The sequence below is a fragment of the Phascolarctos cinereus genome, unplaced genomic scaffold (assembly GCF_003287225.1).
Source record: "Phascolarctos cinereus isolate Bilbo 61053 unplaced genomic scaffold, phaCin_HiC Scaffold_3;HRSCAF=262, whole genome shotgun sequence".
NCBI classification, from domain to species: domain Eukaryota; kingdom Metazoa; phylum Chordata; class Mammalia; order Diprotodontia; family Phascolarctidae; genus Phascolarctos; species Phascolarctos cinereus.
Window position 1 is genome coordinate 61,227,066 of NW_027555736.1, and position 20,113 is coordinate 61,247,178.

The following is a 20,113-nucleotide window of genomic DNA, read 5'->3' on the forward strand; positions in this document are numbered from 1 at the left end:
TAACTTGAAACTTTCTGTCAATCAATCAATAAGCATTTACTATGCTTACAATAAGCACCTACTATGTGCCAAGCATTGTGGTAGGCACTTGAGATGCAAATTCACAAAATATACTTATGCTATGGGGAAGAAGCATCCATTGCATAAGCTACTACCTTCCCTTCTCATTTTCTAAAGTTATACAAACAACAAATAATACTCAGAGACTTCCAAAAAACTGTTTCCTTCCTTGGGCATTTCCACCCCTAACCCTAGCTTTACTTCCTGAGATTTACAGCTTACACATCCTAGATTCGAAGTGAAACCCTTCCCAGGACAGTCCCGTCATGACCTCAAGCAGTGCTTCCTTCCCTCCCACCCAGCTTTTTAATTCTCAGTAAGACCCAATTCTAAGACTAGGCTGTTGCCATGACATTGCCAATTACCTGCAGAGGACTAGTATGTCCTGTCTGGGACACCCCAGGAAACATCTTTAAATGAGAAAAAACGAGCAGGATCCAGCAGGAAGGAAGGTGGGTACTGGGAGCAGGTTTCAGCATCACATTTCAGCAAGGACTCATTTATAACCAATGGCATTTTTACCTTTAAAGTGTCGGAGGGAAAGAAGGGAAGGTCAACATTTTCATGTTCTTCTTTTGGTTTCTTTATTGGCCATGAACTTTTCCTCCATGTGTTTCTTTCTCTAGAAGACCTCTGTCACTCAGAAATTCTCCTTGGGGAAAGTAGTAAGGGGGAACCCAGTTGCTCTGTGTTGTTCTTTCTTATAAAGTTTAGAGAGATTTCTAGATCTTCCTTTGGGCCAAGAACATCAGGAAGTCAGGAGCAGCTGGGTGGCTCTGCAGATAGAGCACTGGCCCTGGGGTCAGGAGGACCTGAAGTCAAAGCCAGCCTCAGATACTCACTAACTGTGTGACCTTGGGTGAGTCACTTAACCCTAATTTCTGGAAGGAAGGAAGGAAGGAAGGAAGGAAGGAAGGAAGGAAGGAAGGAAGGAAGGAAGGAAGGAAGGAAGGAAGGAAGGAAGGAAGGAAGGAAGGAAGGAAGGAAGGAAGGAAGGAAAGAAGGAAGGAAGGAAGATGGTCCTGGCTCTGCCACTTACTGGCTGTATGATGTTGGTGTGGCAAATCACTTTATATCTCTAGAGCTCAGTTTCCTCATTGTGAAATTAGGGGGTTGGCCTCATAAAATTGACAATCATATAGCACTTAAAATTTTATGATGTGCCTTCTATACATTATCTTGTGTGAGCTTCAAAACAGCTCAGTGAGGTAGGCTCTAAGGCACTATTATCCACATTTTACAGCTAAGGAAACTGAGGCTCAGAAAGGTTAAAAATTTGTTCATAATGAGAAGCAGCATGGTGTAGTGATTCGATCTGCTAGCAGATCCGATGGGAGTCAGGAAGACCTGGGTTCAAATCTTACTTCTGGAACTTACTAGCTGTATGATTCAAGACAAGTTATTTAACCCGTAGGAGCCTCAGTTTCCTAATCTGTAGGGTAAAGGGGTTGGATTAGATGGCCTAGAGGACTCCTGCATCTGTAAATATATGATTCTCTCATCCCTAGTTATACCACTAATAAGGATTGGAGCCATGAGGGAGAGGTGAGAAGAGAATTCAAACCCAGGTTTTCTTTGCCACCCAGTCAGGTCCAGTATTTTATCCACTATTCCTCATTGCCTCAGGCTGCCCCTCCAGCTCTTTAGAGCATGGCTCTGAGTGGGAGGCTGGCTAGGACTGCTCAGGGTCATGTCTAGCTCTGAGATTCTGAGACTTGTCTCCAGGGCTTTGAAGGGAGGTTTTCTGGCTTTGTTTTGTTTTATTTTGTTTTTACAGTCTCCTGAGAATCTGGATTTTTTCCCTTGTGCCAGACTTGCATGAATCCTTCCAGAACGAACTGCCCTTAATTGGAAAGCTGATTACATTAACTTCTTTAATGTGGTAGGAATGAAAATGGATCACTTTTGTTTCCCATTTACTGCCTGTGGTTAAACAAGCTATTGAAATGTACTGGAGACATACGAGCCTTAGTGACTGATGCCTCCCTTCCCCTAAGGCACAAAGTGCTCATTTATGCCATTCTAAATGTCCTGGTTCAAGTAAAGAGGGGACAGGTAATGTCACTTCCTTAACAAAAGAGAGCAAGGAAGCCCAAAGAAACCTAGAATCATAGGGCAGAAGGGACCTTAGACATCATCTAGTCTAAGCCCCACTCCCCATTTTATAGAAAAATAAACTGAAGTCCTTGGAGGTAGTAAGGTGGTTTAATGGATAGAGTGCAGGACCTAGAGTTAGGAAGATTTGAGCCCAAAATTGGCCTCAGACACTTATTAGCTGTGTGACCCTGGACAAGTCGCTTAACCTCTATTTGCCTTAAACCCCTGGTGAAGGAAATGGCAAACAATCCAGTATCTTTGTCAAGAAAACCCCACAGACAGTATGGTCACAAAGAATCAAACTCAACTGAGCAAACTGAGGTCCAGATTGGCCATGACATGCCCAAGATAATGAGTGTCAGAGTCAGGTAAACAGAAGCACTTAACTCTTAGGACAGCACTTTTTGATGATAGGCTGATGCTGGGGATGAAGGAAGAACACAAAATGCTCTCTGGGCTTCGCTGTCTCTTATATACCCAAGGATCCAGGCATGTGGCTCGGCAGATTGTAAGATACACTTTTCCTCACAAACCCACCGACACATTAAGCTCATTTGATCTTCTCAACTTCATGAAGGGGAAGACAGGATCATGCATTCAGGTCTAGAATGGATCTCTGAAGTTATTTAATCCAACAGGACCTGAGAGATGATCTAGTGTGCTGAATTGGCAGAGCTGGGGTTCTAACTTGAGTTGCCTGATATCACATCCTGGTATATTCCCCCATTATACCCCACACCCTTTAGAATGTCAAGATTTCTGATTCAGTTGATGGGGACACTCTCTCTACCATCGTAAACCACAACCCTCCAGCCACTTAATAGATGGTCTTCAAGAGTTGTGGCCACAAATAGCCAATCTAGAGGGGAGTCTTTCTAAGTTTAATTTGGCTGGTCTGCAAATGACAGTCCATCACTGGACCTAGACTCAAAGCAACTTGGTAGGACCTGCTAGAACTTGCTTTCCACCAATCTAGCCTTGAAAACCCAGGATCACCACCATACGGCACTGGTGTACCAGAGTAGGACTGCGGTGGAATAGGTCATTAGCTCTCTCCTTATTTCATAGCAGGAAACTGAGGGGCGGAGAGGTTGAATGGCTTTCTTGCCCATCATCACAAAGCTAATGAGTGTCTATTCCTTTACCCTGTGATGTGAATACATGGTCAAGTCCCTGGGTCTTTGAGAGGCCATGCTTTAGCCCTTCCAGACTACTTGAGTTGCTTCTCTGGAAAATGGGTGATGGGATAGATGACTTCTAAAGTTCCTTCTAGCTCTAAAGTTCCAATTCTATGATATTTTCCCATACTTTCCTTTAGACTCCTGCTTTCTGACCTGACCTTTCCTCTTGTTCCCTCTTCCACCTTTAGAGCTACCTTGCTCCCTGAGATTCTCTCATTCTCCCTTTCCCCCTAGCTTCAGTGAAACTGCAAGGAACCTTCTAAAAAGGAGAAAATCAGAACTGTTGTCATTCACTGTCTGCTGAAGGTCCTTTTTTTTCTTTTAAAAGCAGGATACTACTCTGATGCTCTTAACTATTAAAAGCATTGGAGAGAGAGAGAGAGAGAGAGAGAGAGAGAGAGAGAGAGAGAGAGAGAGAGAGAGAGAGAGAGAGATGGAGAGCAAAAGAGAGGGGGCAGGAGAGAGGGGGGAGAGAGAGAAGATGAAGAGGGAAGGGAGAGAGGGAGGAAGAAAAGAGAGAGGGGAGACAAGGGCAGGGGGACAGAGAGATAGAGAGACAGAGAGGAGAGAGGGAGAGAAAGAGAGGAGGAGAGAGGGGAAGGAAGGGAAAGAGAGAAAGGTAAGGAAGAAGAAAGGAAGGAGAGACAGACATACAGAGAGAGACAGAGAGACAAAAACAGAGAGACAAAGATAGAGAAAAGAGAAAAGAGAGTCACATAGGTAGTAAGAGATAAATAGAAATAACCAAAGAGGTAAACAGAGGTATGGAGACATCTGATAAAACAAACAAAAAGAGGAGACAGTCAAGCATAGACTAAGAGAGTGAGATAAAGACAAAGAACAAGAGAGAGAAAACTGAACATTGTACCATTAACAAAGATTCCCCAGATAGGATAATATATCCATGCCCTTCACATCTGTGCTGCTAATGTTAAAGAAAGATCAGAGCTCACAGGGTTACTCCAGAATGACAGTCAGTCACTCCCTAGGTCACAAATGCCTAGAGTCTGGGAGGAAATTTTCTGTTTTCTCTGAAACAGCCATTATATACATGCCTGGAGCCCCTCACTCAGCACCATGAAGTGTGTGCATTGGAGGGGGGTGATATTGAGGTAAATAATAAATATTAAAGATAATAAAGGTAAAACTATACTCATCTTCCTGAAGGGCATTTTAATTGCATCTGATCCTTGACGTTGGCCTGGCTTTCCTCTTAGTGAAGATAGTCTATCCTAAAAGTGTCTCCAAAATGTTCCCCTTTCTCTTTCGTCTACTCTAGTTCACACTCACTTGCTCTGTGCCTTTGTACTCCAAAGTCCTTCAAGAAAAATCTGTCCCCTTGAAATAGTAACTGAAGACCATTTTTCTAAAAGTGGAGCACATAGAGTTTTCCCATAATAGCTCAGAACTAGAAATCACTTTTCTGTAGAATTATGACTCATCACTTAATCTGCTTACTATGAAAGGGAAGAGGGGTGTGTGTGTGTGTGTGTGAGGGCGTGTGTAGAATATTAGATGCATGATTCCAAGAATCTATTTCATAGACTGCTTGATCTAAAAGACAAACTCAAAACATCATCTAATCCATCTCACTGCCTCTAGACTGAGGTACACTGAAGCCATCCCGGGTAGAAACATGCTGTTCTGATGCCTACTCTTTTTACCTGATTCTTATGGTTGTTGAGTTACTTTTTACAGTGATTTTTTTTAAATTTAGTACAGCCAAATGCCATTTTAAAATCTTTCATCCAACAAGGTATCTCATGTCATTTATGCAAGATTCCTTGAGAGATAACAGAGATCATTTAAAAGACAAGAAGACAGCATCCTTGGAGCTGTTCACCAGCCATGGAAGGAATCCAGAACACAGTCCAAGTTGAAAAAGGATTCATTGCAGATATTCCCATTTGTAGATGTCATTATACCAATTGTGCCAAGCCCTAGAACATTCCAGAGTCTCTTAAAGGAGATCCATAATCACTCAAAAGATGTTGGTCTTACTATTCTCAAAGGAAAAACCAAGTGGATGAAGAATGCTTACTGTACATGTTATACGAATTTGGGTGGATTATCCGATGAGCTTCCTTTCAGTGTGTGTCTTAGACAGATGCACATGGATGTGAGCCAGTCCTAGAATTGAATAACAGAAAGAAAGTACACCAGATTTCTTGTGAGAAATTTTGAAGTTCTTTTTTATGAACTTAAACAAAATTCCATCCTTTTAATATCAATATTTTTCCTTTTTTAAACTTATCTTTAATATCTTTTGTTTCTATATTGCCTTCATTTCCAATTTTACCCTTCCTCTTCCCAACTATTATGTTATTACAAGGTATGCTTTATAATAAAGATTTTTAAAAAGAAAGAGGAAAAAGATAAATTCAGCAAAGCCAAACGAATTAATCATGTTTGACACTATGTACAATAATCCACACCCATAGTTCTACACTGCTATAAATAGGACAGAGAGGTACAATTTCTCAACTCTTCCCCAGGGCCAAACTTAGTCATTCTAATTATATGACAGGCCATCGCTGGCAGGTAGGTGGTACAGAGCATAGAGTATTGGCCCTGGAGTTAGGAAGTCCTGAGTTCTAATCCTGCCTCAAACTTTTGTCAGCTGTTTAACCCTGGGCAAGTCACTTAACCTCTCTAGTCTCAATTTCCTCAACAGGGCTATTGTGAGGATCTAAATGAGTTAACATATATGAAGAGATTTGCAAACCTTAAAGAGCTATAGAAATGCTAATCATGCTATTCAGTATTTTTTGTTATTCTTTCAGACCATATTGCTGCATATAATGTTTGTAGTTCTGCTTACTTCTCTCTACCAGTTCATAGAGATCTAGCCATGATTTTCTGAATACTTCATTTTTTCCCTATCTTACAATGCAGTAACATTTCACTATGTTCATGTACTACAATTTTTTAAACTATTTCTCAATCAATAGGTATCCACTTTGTTTCCAATTCTTTGTGACACAAAAGTGCTACTAAGAATATTTTTGATGTGTATGGGACATTTCTTTTTTTAGCCTCCTTAGGGTATATGCCTAGAGTGGGATCTGTGGTTCAAAGGGCACAGAAATTTAATTAACCTTCTTTTTCTTTAGTATAACTCCAATTTGTTTTTCAGAATACTTAAAATACCAGTATCTCTTATAAACAATGACTATTCAGGTCCCTACTGTTTAAAGGCCAGGTAGGTTATATTTCTACCTCCCCTAGGGTCCTCTGGCACCCTTAAGGGGTTTGGGGTGTCTAGGTTCTGTCATTGGCTCCAGCCCCTATCAATGTTGTTTCCCCAATTGTAGGAGGATACCCTGTACCCCAGTTCCATTTAACTTATTAACAATCAGATTTGCTTTTACAAAGAAATCTTTACTTCAGAGATTTAGAGAGATCACGTGTACTAACATTGCCTTGACATCTGGTGGCATGAGCCTCCCCAGAATCACCTCTGTCTCTGAGGAGGAGAAGAAACTCTGAGGAGTAGTTTGGTCCTATACACCATATTCCCACCAAGTTCCAAGTCCAAAGCCCCGCTTTGTCTCAAGTCCTACATATCCTGGCTTCTCAGAGCTTTCCTGCTGGGCAGGCTGGCTGAACATCCAGATTGGAATCATACTTCTAATGTTGTCATGACTCAAGTTCCCATGTCTAGTGGGGATTCCACCTCCTACACATAAGACTGAGGAAGAAAAGCAAATCAGAGCCATCCAGCACAAAACTGTAACTCCAAATCATTTCTTGGGTTCACAGGGTAAAGGAGAAGAGGAGAAGGTAGCTCTTTCCTCCCCCACCAGTTCATGGTGTCCTCCTGTGGGTGAACTTTAACGTTCACCCTTTCTTGATAGAACTGGGAAAAAGAAAACACCCCACTCTGATAGTATTTTTTTTTGGCTAGGCGATGGGGTTAATTGACTTGCCCAAGGTCACACAGCTAGTAAGTGTTATGTGTCTGAGGCTGGATTTGAATTCAGGTCCTCCTGAATCCAGGGTCAGTGCTCTATCCACTGTGCCACCTAGCTGCCGCAGTCTGGTAGTATTTCATGACAGTTCTGGCTATACAATCATTGGAAAAGGGGTATTTCTACCCATATGCTAGTGAAATGCAGGATGTCTTCTAGAAGTAGAATGCTTTCATGCTAGGTGAGTTAGGCATGGGCAAAACCTCACTGATATTTACACTGGTTTATCACCATGGGTTGTGGAACAGCACAGTCTCCAAAGAACTGAAATTAAGGCTAGCCCAAAAGACAATGGAGAGACCCATGGTGGATGTGAGCAGGCAGCAATATATTCTAAATAAGAAATATGAAGGAGTAGTAGAGTAAAAGCTGTCACCAAGCAAATGTCCCCAGTGCCAGGGATTGTGCTATATGCTAGAGCTACAAAGTAAAAAAGGAACAGTCTGTTACCTTAGGGAGTTTATGTTCTAGTAGGAGATATAGCATGTCCAAAGTAATTTATAGGGAATGGTCACTAACAATTGGGGAGAGATCAGAGATAGTCTAATTTAGGAGATAGCATTTGACCTTAGTTTTGAAGGAAGGTAGGTATTTTGAGAGGCATAGATAAATTAGGAAGATGAATGGCAGGGAAATTCAATAAGGCAAAGAGATACCAGGAAATGACCTTGATATCAAAATCAAAAGGTACATATTTTTAAAAATCAAGCTGTATCTATTCCAAAGCCAAAGGAAGATTTTAAAGAATTTTTAAAAGTGAGACTCAAGCTCTCTATTTTGTATTCCTCCTACATTGATGTTTTGAAGTTTGAAGATCCTAGATTGGCCTATTGTAGAATAGGTAGCCAGTAGAGAAATTGTCCAAGTTATTCAACCATTAGCATGAGTTTTCTGCCCATAAATGTTTCATATATAGGTTTGGTTTTTTTTTCGCCAAATGGAGACCTCACCTAATTTCAGAAGTTACTGATCATAGTACCTTGGACACATTGCCTACAGTACATCTGGGAACTATTCACATTTAAGTATTGGACAGGAGCTCTGCCTAATGCACTGAGGTGGATTCAGATAGAGAAAAGACATAAGGGATTATGGTACATGTCCAACTTTTTGCATTAGCCACCCAAAACAAAAAGATTTCCATGGAGCATCAAAAATGTGTGTAAAACAGGACGTAATTTACGGAAGAAAAAAAAAGCTTTTGTTCTCAGCTTTCCAGCAAAATGTGCTCAGCTAATGAATAGTTTCTTTGAAAAGAATTTGGAGTTTTGCTGACTCAGTTTGAGGTAGTAGTGTAACATTATAGGTAAAATAATCTAATGAAATCTTTAGTTTATGGAGCTAAGATGGTGGAGTAGAGGGAACCTTCCAGACAAATTTTCCCAACATTTGTCTCCAAACAACTTTAAAATAACACATCCAATCAAATCCTGAAGTGGTATAGCCAACGAAAGGTAAGGACTGGTCATTTTCTAGTCTAAGGCAACTTAGGAGATCTGAAGGAGAGGTCTATGACCCTGGATGTGGCCCAGAGCACATGCAATATTAACACCAGTTGTGGGCCTTGGAGGTGGCTATGACAGCAGCAGCAGCTACAGCTTTGGGAAATCTCAGCCTAGAGACAGTAAGGGGACTGAACAATAGGTCAAAAAGAGATGACAAGGAACCCTTGTGCTAGCTAGCACTGGGCAAATGACCCAATGCTATTTGGCAACCCCACTGCCTATTATGTAGTTCTGAGTTGCAGTTCCAGGATGGAGAAGAATATTTGTGGTAGCAAGGGGTTAGGAGCCCTAGCTGCAGGTCCAAGGTGGAGAAGATGGCTAGCGATTATGGCTACAAAAGAGCAAGGACCCTTTTTGGGTAAGAACCAGGGAATGGACTAGAAAAGTAGTGACCACATCTTTCCCTGGACCACACCACCTTGGAAGCATCAAAAACTTACAGACCCTGAAAACTAACTATGAAAACAGCAGTGCAAAAAAGCCCAAGGCTTAGGACAATACCCCCCCCCCCAGGTGAGTAGAGTCCAATTTTGCCAAAAAGTTTAAAGTCAAGAAATAGGTTAGAAAATTGAGCAAACAACAACAACAAAAAATAACCTGACCATAAAAAGCTACTATGGTGACAGGGAAGATCAAAACAAGACATTGACACGAAAATGGCTGCAAGCAAATCCTCAAAGAAAAAGGGAGACTGGACTCAAACCCAACAAGGACTCCTAAAAGAGCTGAAGAAATAGATAAAAAGAGCAAAAAATAATTATTTTAGAAATCAAATGAGTGGTAGGGGAAAACTTGTCAAAACAAATGAGGACAACATAAAAATTACAAAAAGAGAATTAACAATTTGGTAAAAGAACAAAAAAAATACTAAAGAAAATAATACCTCAAAAAACAGAATTGGCCAAATATTACAAGAGGAATAAAACTTCACTGAAGAAAAGAACTCCTTAAAAATCAGAATTTGCCATGGTAAAAGAGATACAAAACTTCACTGATGAAAATAATTCCTTAAAAAGTAGAATTGGCTAAATGGTAAAGAATGTACAAAAGCTCAATGAAGAAAATAATTCCTTAACAATTAGAATCAGGGAAGTTGAAGCTAGTGACTCTATGAGACATTATGAAACAATAAAACAAAATTCCAAGAATGAAAAAACAGAGGAAAATGTTAAATCTCTTCTCAGAAGAACAACTTGCTTGGAAAACTGATTGAGGAAGGATAATTGAAGAATTATTGAATTACCTGAAAGCCACAATCAAAAACAGAGAGCCTAGACATCATCTTTCAAGCAATTAGCAAGGAAAACTGCACTGATACCTTAGAACCAGAAAGCAAAATAGAAATTGAAAGAATATATTGATCACTTTCTGAAAGAGATACCAAAATAAAAAAAAAAACTCCTAGGAATATTATACCCAAATTCCAGAGCTCCCAGATCAAAGAGAATATATTGGAAATAGCTAGAAAGAGACTGTTCAAATGTAGTAGAGTCATGCTAAGTATCACACAAGATTTAGAAGTTACCCCGATAAAAAATGGGGGGGGGAGGGGAGGAAGCTTGGAATATTACACTCTGGAAGGCAAAGGAGCTAGAATTATAACCAAGAATAACCTGCCCAGCAAAACTTAGTATACTCCTGCACAGGGAAAGTTAACACGGAAATAAAAGACATTCAAGTATTTTTGATTAAAAAAAACAACAGAGCTGAATAGACAATTTTGCATTCAAACATGAGACTCAAGAGAAACATAAAAAGGTAAATATGAAAAAGAAATCATGAGGAATGTATGGTTAAACTATTTTCATTTCTATATGGAAAGATAATACATGTAACTTCTAAGAACTTTATCATTATTAGGTCAGTTAGAGAAAGTCTGCATAGACTAAGGGTATGAGTGTGGGTTGATTATGTTGGAATGATCTCAAAAAGTGGAGGGGTGAGAAAGAGGTATGCATCAGGACAAGGGAGAAGAAGAATGGGGGAGATCATCTCACATCAAAGAGGCACATAAGGAAGAGCATTTATAGTACAGGGGGAAATATTGGGACCCTGAGCAGTGCTCGAACCTCACTTTCATCTGAACTGGAGATTAAAGAGGGAAGAATATTTTTACACATCATTTGAGGATAGAAATCTATCTTACCCAACAAGGAAGTAGGAGGGGAAGGGGATAAGAAAAAGGAGGGGTGAAAGAAGGGAGGGCAGATTTAAGGGAAACAGTGCTCAGAAGCAAAACAGACTTTAGAGAGACAGGGTAAAAAAAAAGAGAGGAGGGGAGGATAAACAGAAGAAAATAGGATGTATGGAAATATACAAATAATTATCATAACTGTGAATATGAATGGGATGAACTCACCCATAAAATGGAAGCAGATAACAGAATGGATTAGAAACCAGAATCCTACAATACATTGTTTACAGGAAACATATTTGAAATAGAAAAATACACACAGAGGTAAAATATGGGGCTGGAGCAAACTCTGCCATGCTTCAGCTGAGGATTAAAAAGAGTAGGGGTAGCAATTGTGATCTCAGAGAAAGGAAAAGCAAAAATAGAACTGACTAAAAGAGATAATCAGTAAAACTACATTTTGCTAAAAGATACCATGGATAATGAAGTAACATTAGTACTAAACATATATGTTCCAAACAGCATAGCATCCAAATTCTTAAAAGAAAAGTTGAATTAGGTGTAGAAGGAAATAGACAGCAAAACTATACTACTGGAGGACCTCAACTTACCCCTTTCTGAACTAGATTAATCAAAAAATAAAGAAGAAATTTAGGAGATGAGGAGAATCATAGAAAAGTTAGTTATGATAGACCTCTGGAGAAAATTGAATGGGAATAGAAAGGAGTCTATCTTTTACTCAGCTATGCGTGGCACATTCACAAAAATTTACCAAATGATAGGGCATAATAACCTCACAAATAAATGAAGAGTCCTTGGCCTCTTTTCTCTGAGCCCAGCAGGGGAAGCCCAATTCAGACACTCAGGTCCTCCTAAATCCAGGGCCAGTGCTCTATCAACTACACTACCTAGCTGCCCCATCTCTGGCTGTTTGTAAGGCTGGAGCTGCTGAGAAAGGTGTTTCCCTGTTCCACCATATTGCTGACCTTGCAGGTAATGATGTAGTCATCCTGCTCATTCCAGCCTTCAACAAAATCATGGTGGCTCCCATGCTGGTAAGAAGCTAGCAATGCATGAGTTCATGATCCTCCCTGTTGGAGCAGTAAACTTTAAGGAGGCCATGAGTATTGTAGCTGAGGTCTATCACAACCTGAAGAGCAAGATTAAGCAGAAATATGGACAGGATGCCAGCAACATAGGGGAAGAAGGTGGCTTTGCTCCTAAAACCCTGGAGATTAAAGAAGCTCTGGAGCTGCTAAAGAATGCTATTCTGGCTGGCTATTGTGATAAGGTCATAATTTCCATGGATGTTGCTACCTCAGAATTCTTCCAATCTGTGAAATATGACTTGGACTTCAAGTCTCCTGATGATTCCAGCAGATACATCTCCCTTTCTGAGCTTGTGGACATCTACAAGAGCTTCATTAAAGACTATCCAGTGGTGTCTATTGAAGATCCCTTTGACCAGGATGATTGGGAAGCTTGGAAGAATTTCACTGCTACTGTAGGCATTCAGGTGGTAGGAGATGATCTCACATTGACCAATCCCAAGAACACTGAAAAGGCTGTGAGTGAGAAAGCCTGCAACTGCCTCCTACTCAAAGTGAACCAGATTGGCTCCATAACTGAATCCCTCCAGGTGTGCAAGCTAGCCCAGTCCAATGGATGGGGAGTAATGGTTTCCCATCATTCTGGAGAGACTGAAGATACCTTCATTGTAGACCTGGTGGTGGGTCTGCACTGGGCATATCAAGACTGATGCCTCCTGCCAATCTGAGTGTCTGACCAAGTATAACCAGCTTCTCAGAATTGAGGAAGAGCTGGGCAGCAAGGCTACATTTGCTGGAAGGAACTTCAGAAACCCTCGGGTCAATTAAGCTCAGTGGCCAGGAAGCCTCAGAGCTCACAGGTGCCAGTCACCTCTGTAGATGTCTACTCCTGTTTTAAGAATAGGCAGCACCAAGTACTAGACCAATTTTATTTTGGGGGCAGGGGCCTCAGTTGCTTAACTTCCCTCTTCCTTCCACCTTTCTGTGGTGTTTTCATTGCTTCATTAGAATTGTCTTACCAAAGACTACCTGATCATGTGGCACTCTGTCAGAAGACCCTTATCATCTTGTGACTGAGATAGAATGAACTGTTCTCACCCCCCAACCGCAGTGTTGATGTGTGGAGCCATGTACTAGTACCAGTAGATGTACTAGCACTAGTACTAGTGATGCAGCCCCAATGAGCCCACAGGCAAAATCCTTAGTGACTTCTATGTACAGAATAAAAGTTTTCAGTAACCCCCCCAAAAAATGAAGAAAAGCAGAAATATTAAATGCACCCTTTTCATACCATAACACAATAAACAATTATATTCATTAAAGGGCCTTGGAAGCATAGATTTAAAAAAATTGAAAACTGAACAATCTAATCCTAAAGAATGATAGGGTCAAAGAATAAATAATAAAATAATCAATAATTTCCTTGAAGATAATGACAACAATGAGACAATGTAGCAATATTTGTGAAATGCAGTCAAAGCTGTACTTAGGGAAACATTTATATCTCTAAATGCTTACATCAATTAAAGAGAGAAAGATCAGGTCAATAAATTGAACATGCAACTAAAAAAAAACTAGAAAAAGAGCAAATTAAAAACCCCCAACTAAACACCAAAATAGAAATCCTGAAAATCAGAGAGATTAATAAAATTGAAAGGAAAAATCATTAACTAGGAGCTTGTTTTATTAAAAAAAAAAAACAAAATAAAATAGATAAAAATTTGTAAACTTGATTAAAAAAAAAAGAAAGAAGAAAACCAAATAACTAGTATCAAAAATGGAAAGGGTAGGGGCAGCTAGGTGGCACAGTAGATACAGCACTGGTCCTGAAGTCAGGAGGATCTGAGTTCAAATGTGGCCTCAGACCATACACTTGACATGTACTAGCTGTGTGACCCTGGGCAAGTCACTTAACCCCAATTGCCTAAAAAAAAAAAAATTTAAAAAATGGAAAGGATGAATGCACCACCAATGAAAATAAAATTAAAATAATTATTATGCCAATAAAACTGACATTCTAAAATTAATGAATAATTACAAAAATATAAATTGTCCAGATTAACAGAAGAGAAAATATAAAACTTAAATAATCCCATCCTGGATGAAAAAATTGAACATCATAAATGAGCTTTCCAAGAAAAAAAATCTCCAGGACAAGATGGGTTTACAAGTGAACTCTACCAAATACTTAAAGAACAATTAATTCTAATACTATATTGAAAAAAATAGGTAAAGAAAGCGTCCTAACAGATTCCTCCTATGACACAAACATGGTTTTGATACCTAAGCCAAGAAGAGCAAAAATAGGAAAACTATAGAACAATTTCCATAATAAATATTGTTGCAAAAATTTTAAAGAAAATACTAGCAAGGAGATTATGGCAATATATCACAAAATCATACACTATGACCAGGTGGGATTTATACCGGGAATGCAGGGCTGCTTTATTGTTAGAGAAACTATAAGCATAATTGACCATATCAATGACAAAAACAACAAAAATCATATGATTATATCAACAAAGGTAGAAAAACTTTTGCCAAAATATAGCACCCATTTCTTTTAAAAACATTAGAAAATATAAGATTCAGCAGAGCTTTCTCTTTTTAAAATTTCGCTTTATTTATTTATTTTAAATTTTCAACATTCACTTTTATAAGATTTTGAGTTCTAAACTTCCCCTCCCTACCAATCTGATACAGGCTATACATATATGATCGTATTAAACATATTTCCACAACAGTCATGTTGTGAAGGAAGAATCAGAACAAAAGGGGGAAACCATGAGAAAGAAAAAACAAAAATGAGTAAATAAAGAGAAAACATTATGTTTCAATCTGCATTCAGACTCCATAGTTCTTTCTCTGGATGTGGACAGCATTTTCCATCATGAGTCTTTTAGAATTGTCTTAGATTCTTGCATTGCTCAGAAGAGCTAAGTCTAACAAAGTTGGTCATCACACAGTATTTTTTTTACTGTGTACAATTTTCTCCTGGTTCTGATCATTTCACTCAGCATCAGTTCATATAAATCTTTCCAGGTTTTTCTGAAGTCTGCCTGATCACAGTTTCTTATGGAACAATAGTATTCCATTGCATTCATGTACTACAACTTGTTCAGCCATTCCACAATTGATGGGTAGCCCCTCAATTTCCAATTCTTTTGCCACCACGAAAAGAGCTGTTATAAATATTTTTGTACATGTGGGTGCTTTTCCCTTTTTTATGATCTTTTTGGGATACAGACCTAGTAGTGGTACTGCTGGATTCAAAGGGTATGTAGAGTTTTGTAACCTTTTGGGCATAGTTCCAAACTGTTCTCCAGAATGATTGGATCAGTTCACAACTTCAGTGGAACTTTCTTAAAATGATAAATAGTATTTATCTAAAACCAAGAGCATGCATTATCTATAACAGGTATAAACTTGAAATCTCAATAAAATCGGGGTTGAAGCAAGGATGTCCACTATCACTACTGTTGTTCAATATCTTACTGAAAATGCAAGCTACAGCAATAACACTCTTGTCCTATTGAACAGTTAAGACTCTTACTAAGACTCTTGTTTTATCAAAATAAATTGAAGAAATAAGAATAGGCCATGAGAAAAGAAAACTGTGACTCTTTGCAGATGATATACTTAAAAAACTTTAGAGAATCAATTAAAAAACTAGTTGAAACAATTGACAACTTTAGGAAAGTTGCAAGATATAAATCACCAGTGTTTCTATATATTACCAACAAAACCCAGCAAGAAGAGATTTTCTAAAAGAGAAATTCCATTTAAAATAGCTGTAGGCAGTATATTTGGGAGTCTACCTGCCAAGACAAACACACGAACTAGATGAATACAATTACAAAATACTTTTCATTAAAATAAAGACAGATCTAAACAATTGGAGAAATGTTAATTACTCATAAGTGGGCTAAGCCAATATGATAAAAATGACAATTTTACTTAAACTAATTTATTTATTCATTGCCATACCAATCAAACTACCAAAGAATGATTTTATATTGCTAGAAAAAATAATCCATCTGGAAGAACAAAAGTCAAGAATATCAAGGGAATCAATGGGGAAAAAAATGTGATGGAATGCAGCCTAGCAATACCAGATCTCAAACTATATTACAAAGTAGTAATCGTCAAAACAATCTGATACTGGCTAAGAAGTAGTGGTAGAACAGTGGAATAGATTAGGTACATTTTTCCCAGTCATAAACAACCATAGTACTCTAGTATTTGATAAACCCCCAAATTCAAGCTTTTGGGACAAGAACTCATCGTTTGACAAAAGCGTCTGGGAAAACTGGAAAGCAGTTTGGTAGAAATGAGGCATAGATCAACATCTCACCCTGTATACCGAGTTAAGGTGAAAATGGATACATGACTTAAAACATAAAGGGTAATATGATATGTAAATTAAAGGAGCTTGGAAAAACTTACCTGTCAGATCTTTGGGTAAGGGAAGAGTTTATAACCGAACTATAGATAGTTATGATCATGGGGAATAAAATGAGTGATTTTGATTGCATGAAAATAATTTTTTTTTCACAAACAAAACCAATACAGCAAAAATTAGAAAGAAAGCATGAACTCAGGGAAATTTTTACAACAAATTTCTCTGATAAAAACCTCATTTCTCAAATATATGGGAAACAGAGGAAGAAGAGGACGAGGGGCCATATGAAAGAGTTCTTCAAGTATCATGAGGAAAAAGAATCAGACTTGTTCTCCTTGGCTTCAGTGGGTAGAACTAAGAATATTGGGTGGAATTTGGGAAGTAGCATACTACAGTTGAAAGAGTTTTGGATTTAATCAAAGGACCTGTATTCAAAACTCATTTCCACCACTTACTGCAGGGATGACATTGGACAGGTTATCTTTTTGTGCCACTCATGTATCCATTTAGAGGGTCCAGTTAAATTGTCCTTCAATTCTAAATCAAAGAGCCAGTATATTTGCAGAAAATTAGATTTAGATTCAGAAAAACAGAATTTTAGTGCTTAGAAGTCATTTCGAAGGCTACCTAATTCAAACAGTACTTGGACAAAGACTCTTCCTTACATTTCTTTTAGAAACAGCTTCATAATAGCAGTTCCATCCAGTTTATCAGAATAGCACATGAATGTTTCAAGTAACAGTGATTTTAATAATCAGGTACTCTACTTTTGGAATAGAGTGCTCCAGGAAATGTTCTTATAGTTGAAGTCCCCTTCACTACTATGTCATGCCTCCAGATTTGAGAGCTTGTCTGAAACTTGATGATCTAATTCCTCCTCCGCACATATGGTCTGTAGTGTACTTGCACAATTATATTGCTTTTCCATTCATTTATCCTCACCCAAATTCTTTCTAACAAACTTTTCTCTTAGAATACTAGATATCTCCATGAGCCTGCTTCTTTGATATACATTGCTGCTCCAACACCCATTTTATCTTTTTTTTTCTTTTTGAATGAGACATGTGCTTCTACAGCAGATATTCCTTATACTTTTAGCAGTAAAAGGAAGCCTAAGGACCCCTTCTCAGAACAACATTTTAATGCATAATATGAAATACATAGAATTACAAAGGAAATAAATTTTATTCAAATACAATTATCATGATATAAACAAGTTCAATTCCTAAGCTAAGGACTCCAGCTTGAGTCATATTCTATTTATGAGTTTCATCTCACAAAGACATAGTAATATCTATGAGGTCAAATTTGTCCCCAGATATGAAGATAGAATTCATCTAAATTTTCATCCATTTTTTGTGTATAGATATCTGAGGCCATAGTATGTTTGGTTTTCTTCCTGGCCACCATAATTTATGAATTGTGGGTCCTTTCTTCTGCCTATGTTGTATAGAGGGAAAAACATGGTAAACAAACTTCTTAATTATTAAAAGCTGCACAAAAATTCAATGGACACTCTGTGAAAGTGATGGTTCCTCTTCAGTGAAATGCTTAAAGCAAAAGTTGGGAGAGTAGTGTACTGGTCTTGGAGTCAGGAAGACTTGAGTTTCAATCTAGCCTCAGACACTAATTAGCTGAGTGAGCCTGGGGAAGTCATTCAACCTCTGTCATACTCACTCTCATCATCTGTAAAACAAGGAAAATAATAGAACCCTACTTCCCAGGGGTATTGGGAGGATCAAAGATATTTGTAAAGTGCATTGTAAGCCTTAAAATGCTATGTAAATGCTAGCTAGCTAGAGGAGATTCCTTTTCACATTTCAGTTATACTAGGTAACTTCTGAGACCCCTTCCAACTCTGAGATGCTGTGATTCTACTATACTGGCTTTGTATTCTAGTTATTTGTACGTGCATCACATTCCTTTACTAGATTGGAAGTTTCATGAGGGCAGACATGGTATCTTCTTTGATAGTCCATTGAATCTGTGATTTCATTGATATGGGTAAATGATGCAGAAAACAACCCATCTATATTTGTCTACCGTGTGTGGCTCCTTTCCATCACCCATGAATTTTCCGCAGGGAATTCATCCAACCTGATGGGGGACTACTCTTGGATCTTTTTATATCAGAGGGATATCAACATGGCACATGAGCTAACCATCACATACCAACCCACAATTTTTTTCTGATCATATATTTATCTTATACCACCTTTCATTTTTCCTATCCATTTCTCCATTTGCAGTGTCTTAAAGGTTATACCCTTATACCATGAAGCTCTCCATTGCTTTCTGGATGACAATTTGCTTTAATTCTCTGGAAACCCATGACTAGTAGGATGATTACAGTCTTAACAAAATTGTTTATTCTCCCAGTTCTCTAAGGGCAAGTGCTTAACAATAGTTCGTTGAATTGTATTGAATTGAAATGAGACTTATTTCAGATTGCAAATGAACTGGATATAAGCTTTCTTTCTAGAACCTTATAATCTATTTATATCACTCTCCCTCATTCTTATATCACCATTAGCTAAGTAACTTGAATGGGAAAAGAGTTGTGAGAGGACTGCCTGAGAATGCAATTTCTTTAAATGATTATGAGTTGGGACAGTTCTGGGCATACTATTCCAAGAAAAGGAATAGAACTTGGACTTGGGAATTCATAAGTGCAAGAAACTCCTGGAGAAGGGAAATTGTTCAACCAGTCCAGACCAACAGCTTTTCTATAACTTACACTCTTAGAGCTGACTAGAACAATGAGAGGTCAAAGGATTTGTCAAGGGTCACATGTTGTCAGAGGCAGATACTGAACCCAGATCCTGGCTCTCATGCCAGTGACCTATCCACTAGGTCATGCCACCTCTCTTTCCTCTATTTGCCATCTCAAAAACACTTTGAGGCAAGGGTATAACAACTTCCTTGTTTACTCAAGTACACAAGAAACATTGGCCATATTGAACTATTAAAATAGGCTTGTCTACTGAATAAGCAAACCTTCTAACTTCCTTGAAGTAAACTCTCAGAGACACTGAGCAATGAAATCCTAGATGGAAAGCCCTCAGAACTGGTTGGAAACAGTTAAGACTTGGAGACGCAGGTCCCAGAATAATGAATTACAGAAAGGAAACTATTGTTACTGCAAAGAACTTCAAATGCCCATTTTGAAGTTAGTTTCAGTCTTGAATGAGCAGAAATGTCAAATCCCAAGGACTCAGTAAAATAAAGATAGGAAATAATAGAATCACAAGGTTTTGGAAGACAACTGGTCCAATATTCTATTAAAGTATAGAGACTTGAGATCTGGGTTCAAATCCCACCTCCAAACTTTTATTCACTTAAATTTGGAGCCCATTTTTTCACCCATCAAAATGAGTTATTATAAGGATCAAATAAGATAACACACTTTTTTTTTTGCTTTTTGGTGAGGCAGTCTGGGTTAAGTGACTTGCCCAAGGTCACACAGCTAGTAAGTGTTAAGTGTCTGAGGCTGGATTTGAACTCAGGTCTTTCTGACTCCAAGGCCAGAGCTCTATTCACTGCACCACCTAGCCGCCCCCAAGATATCATATTTAAAATGCTTTACTCCATTGGATTTGTTATCTCTTCAATGTTCATATTGTTTCCAGAGTCTCAGACCACAATCCAGCCATTTTTGTCTGTCCTGTATGACTCATAAATTTGCTGGGGGGAAGTTGAGCAGTAGGGGTGTGA

At 38.5% G+C, this 20,113-nt stretch overlaps 1 protein-coding gene across 1 annotated transcript in view; it reads left to right on the forward strand.

The window, feature by feature from the left end:
* Nucleotides 1-17,974, forward strand: part of LOC110201585 (enolase-like) — a 33,203-nt gene extending 15,229 nt beyond the window's left edge. The window contains 4 exon segments of the mRNA XM_078151601.1: nucleotides 11,788-11,983; nucleotides 11,986-12,682; nucleotides 12,684-12,820; nucleotides 17,916-17,974. Coding sequence (XP_078007727.1) covers nucleotides 11,788-11,983; nucleotides 11,986-12,682; nucleotides 12,684-12,820; nucleotides 17,916-17,974 — 1,089 coding nt within the window.
* Nucleotides 17,975-20,113: the final 2,139 nt, after the last annotated feature.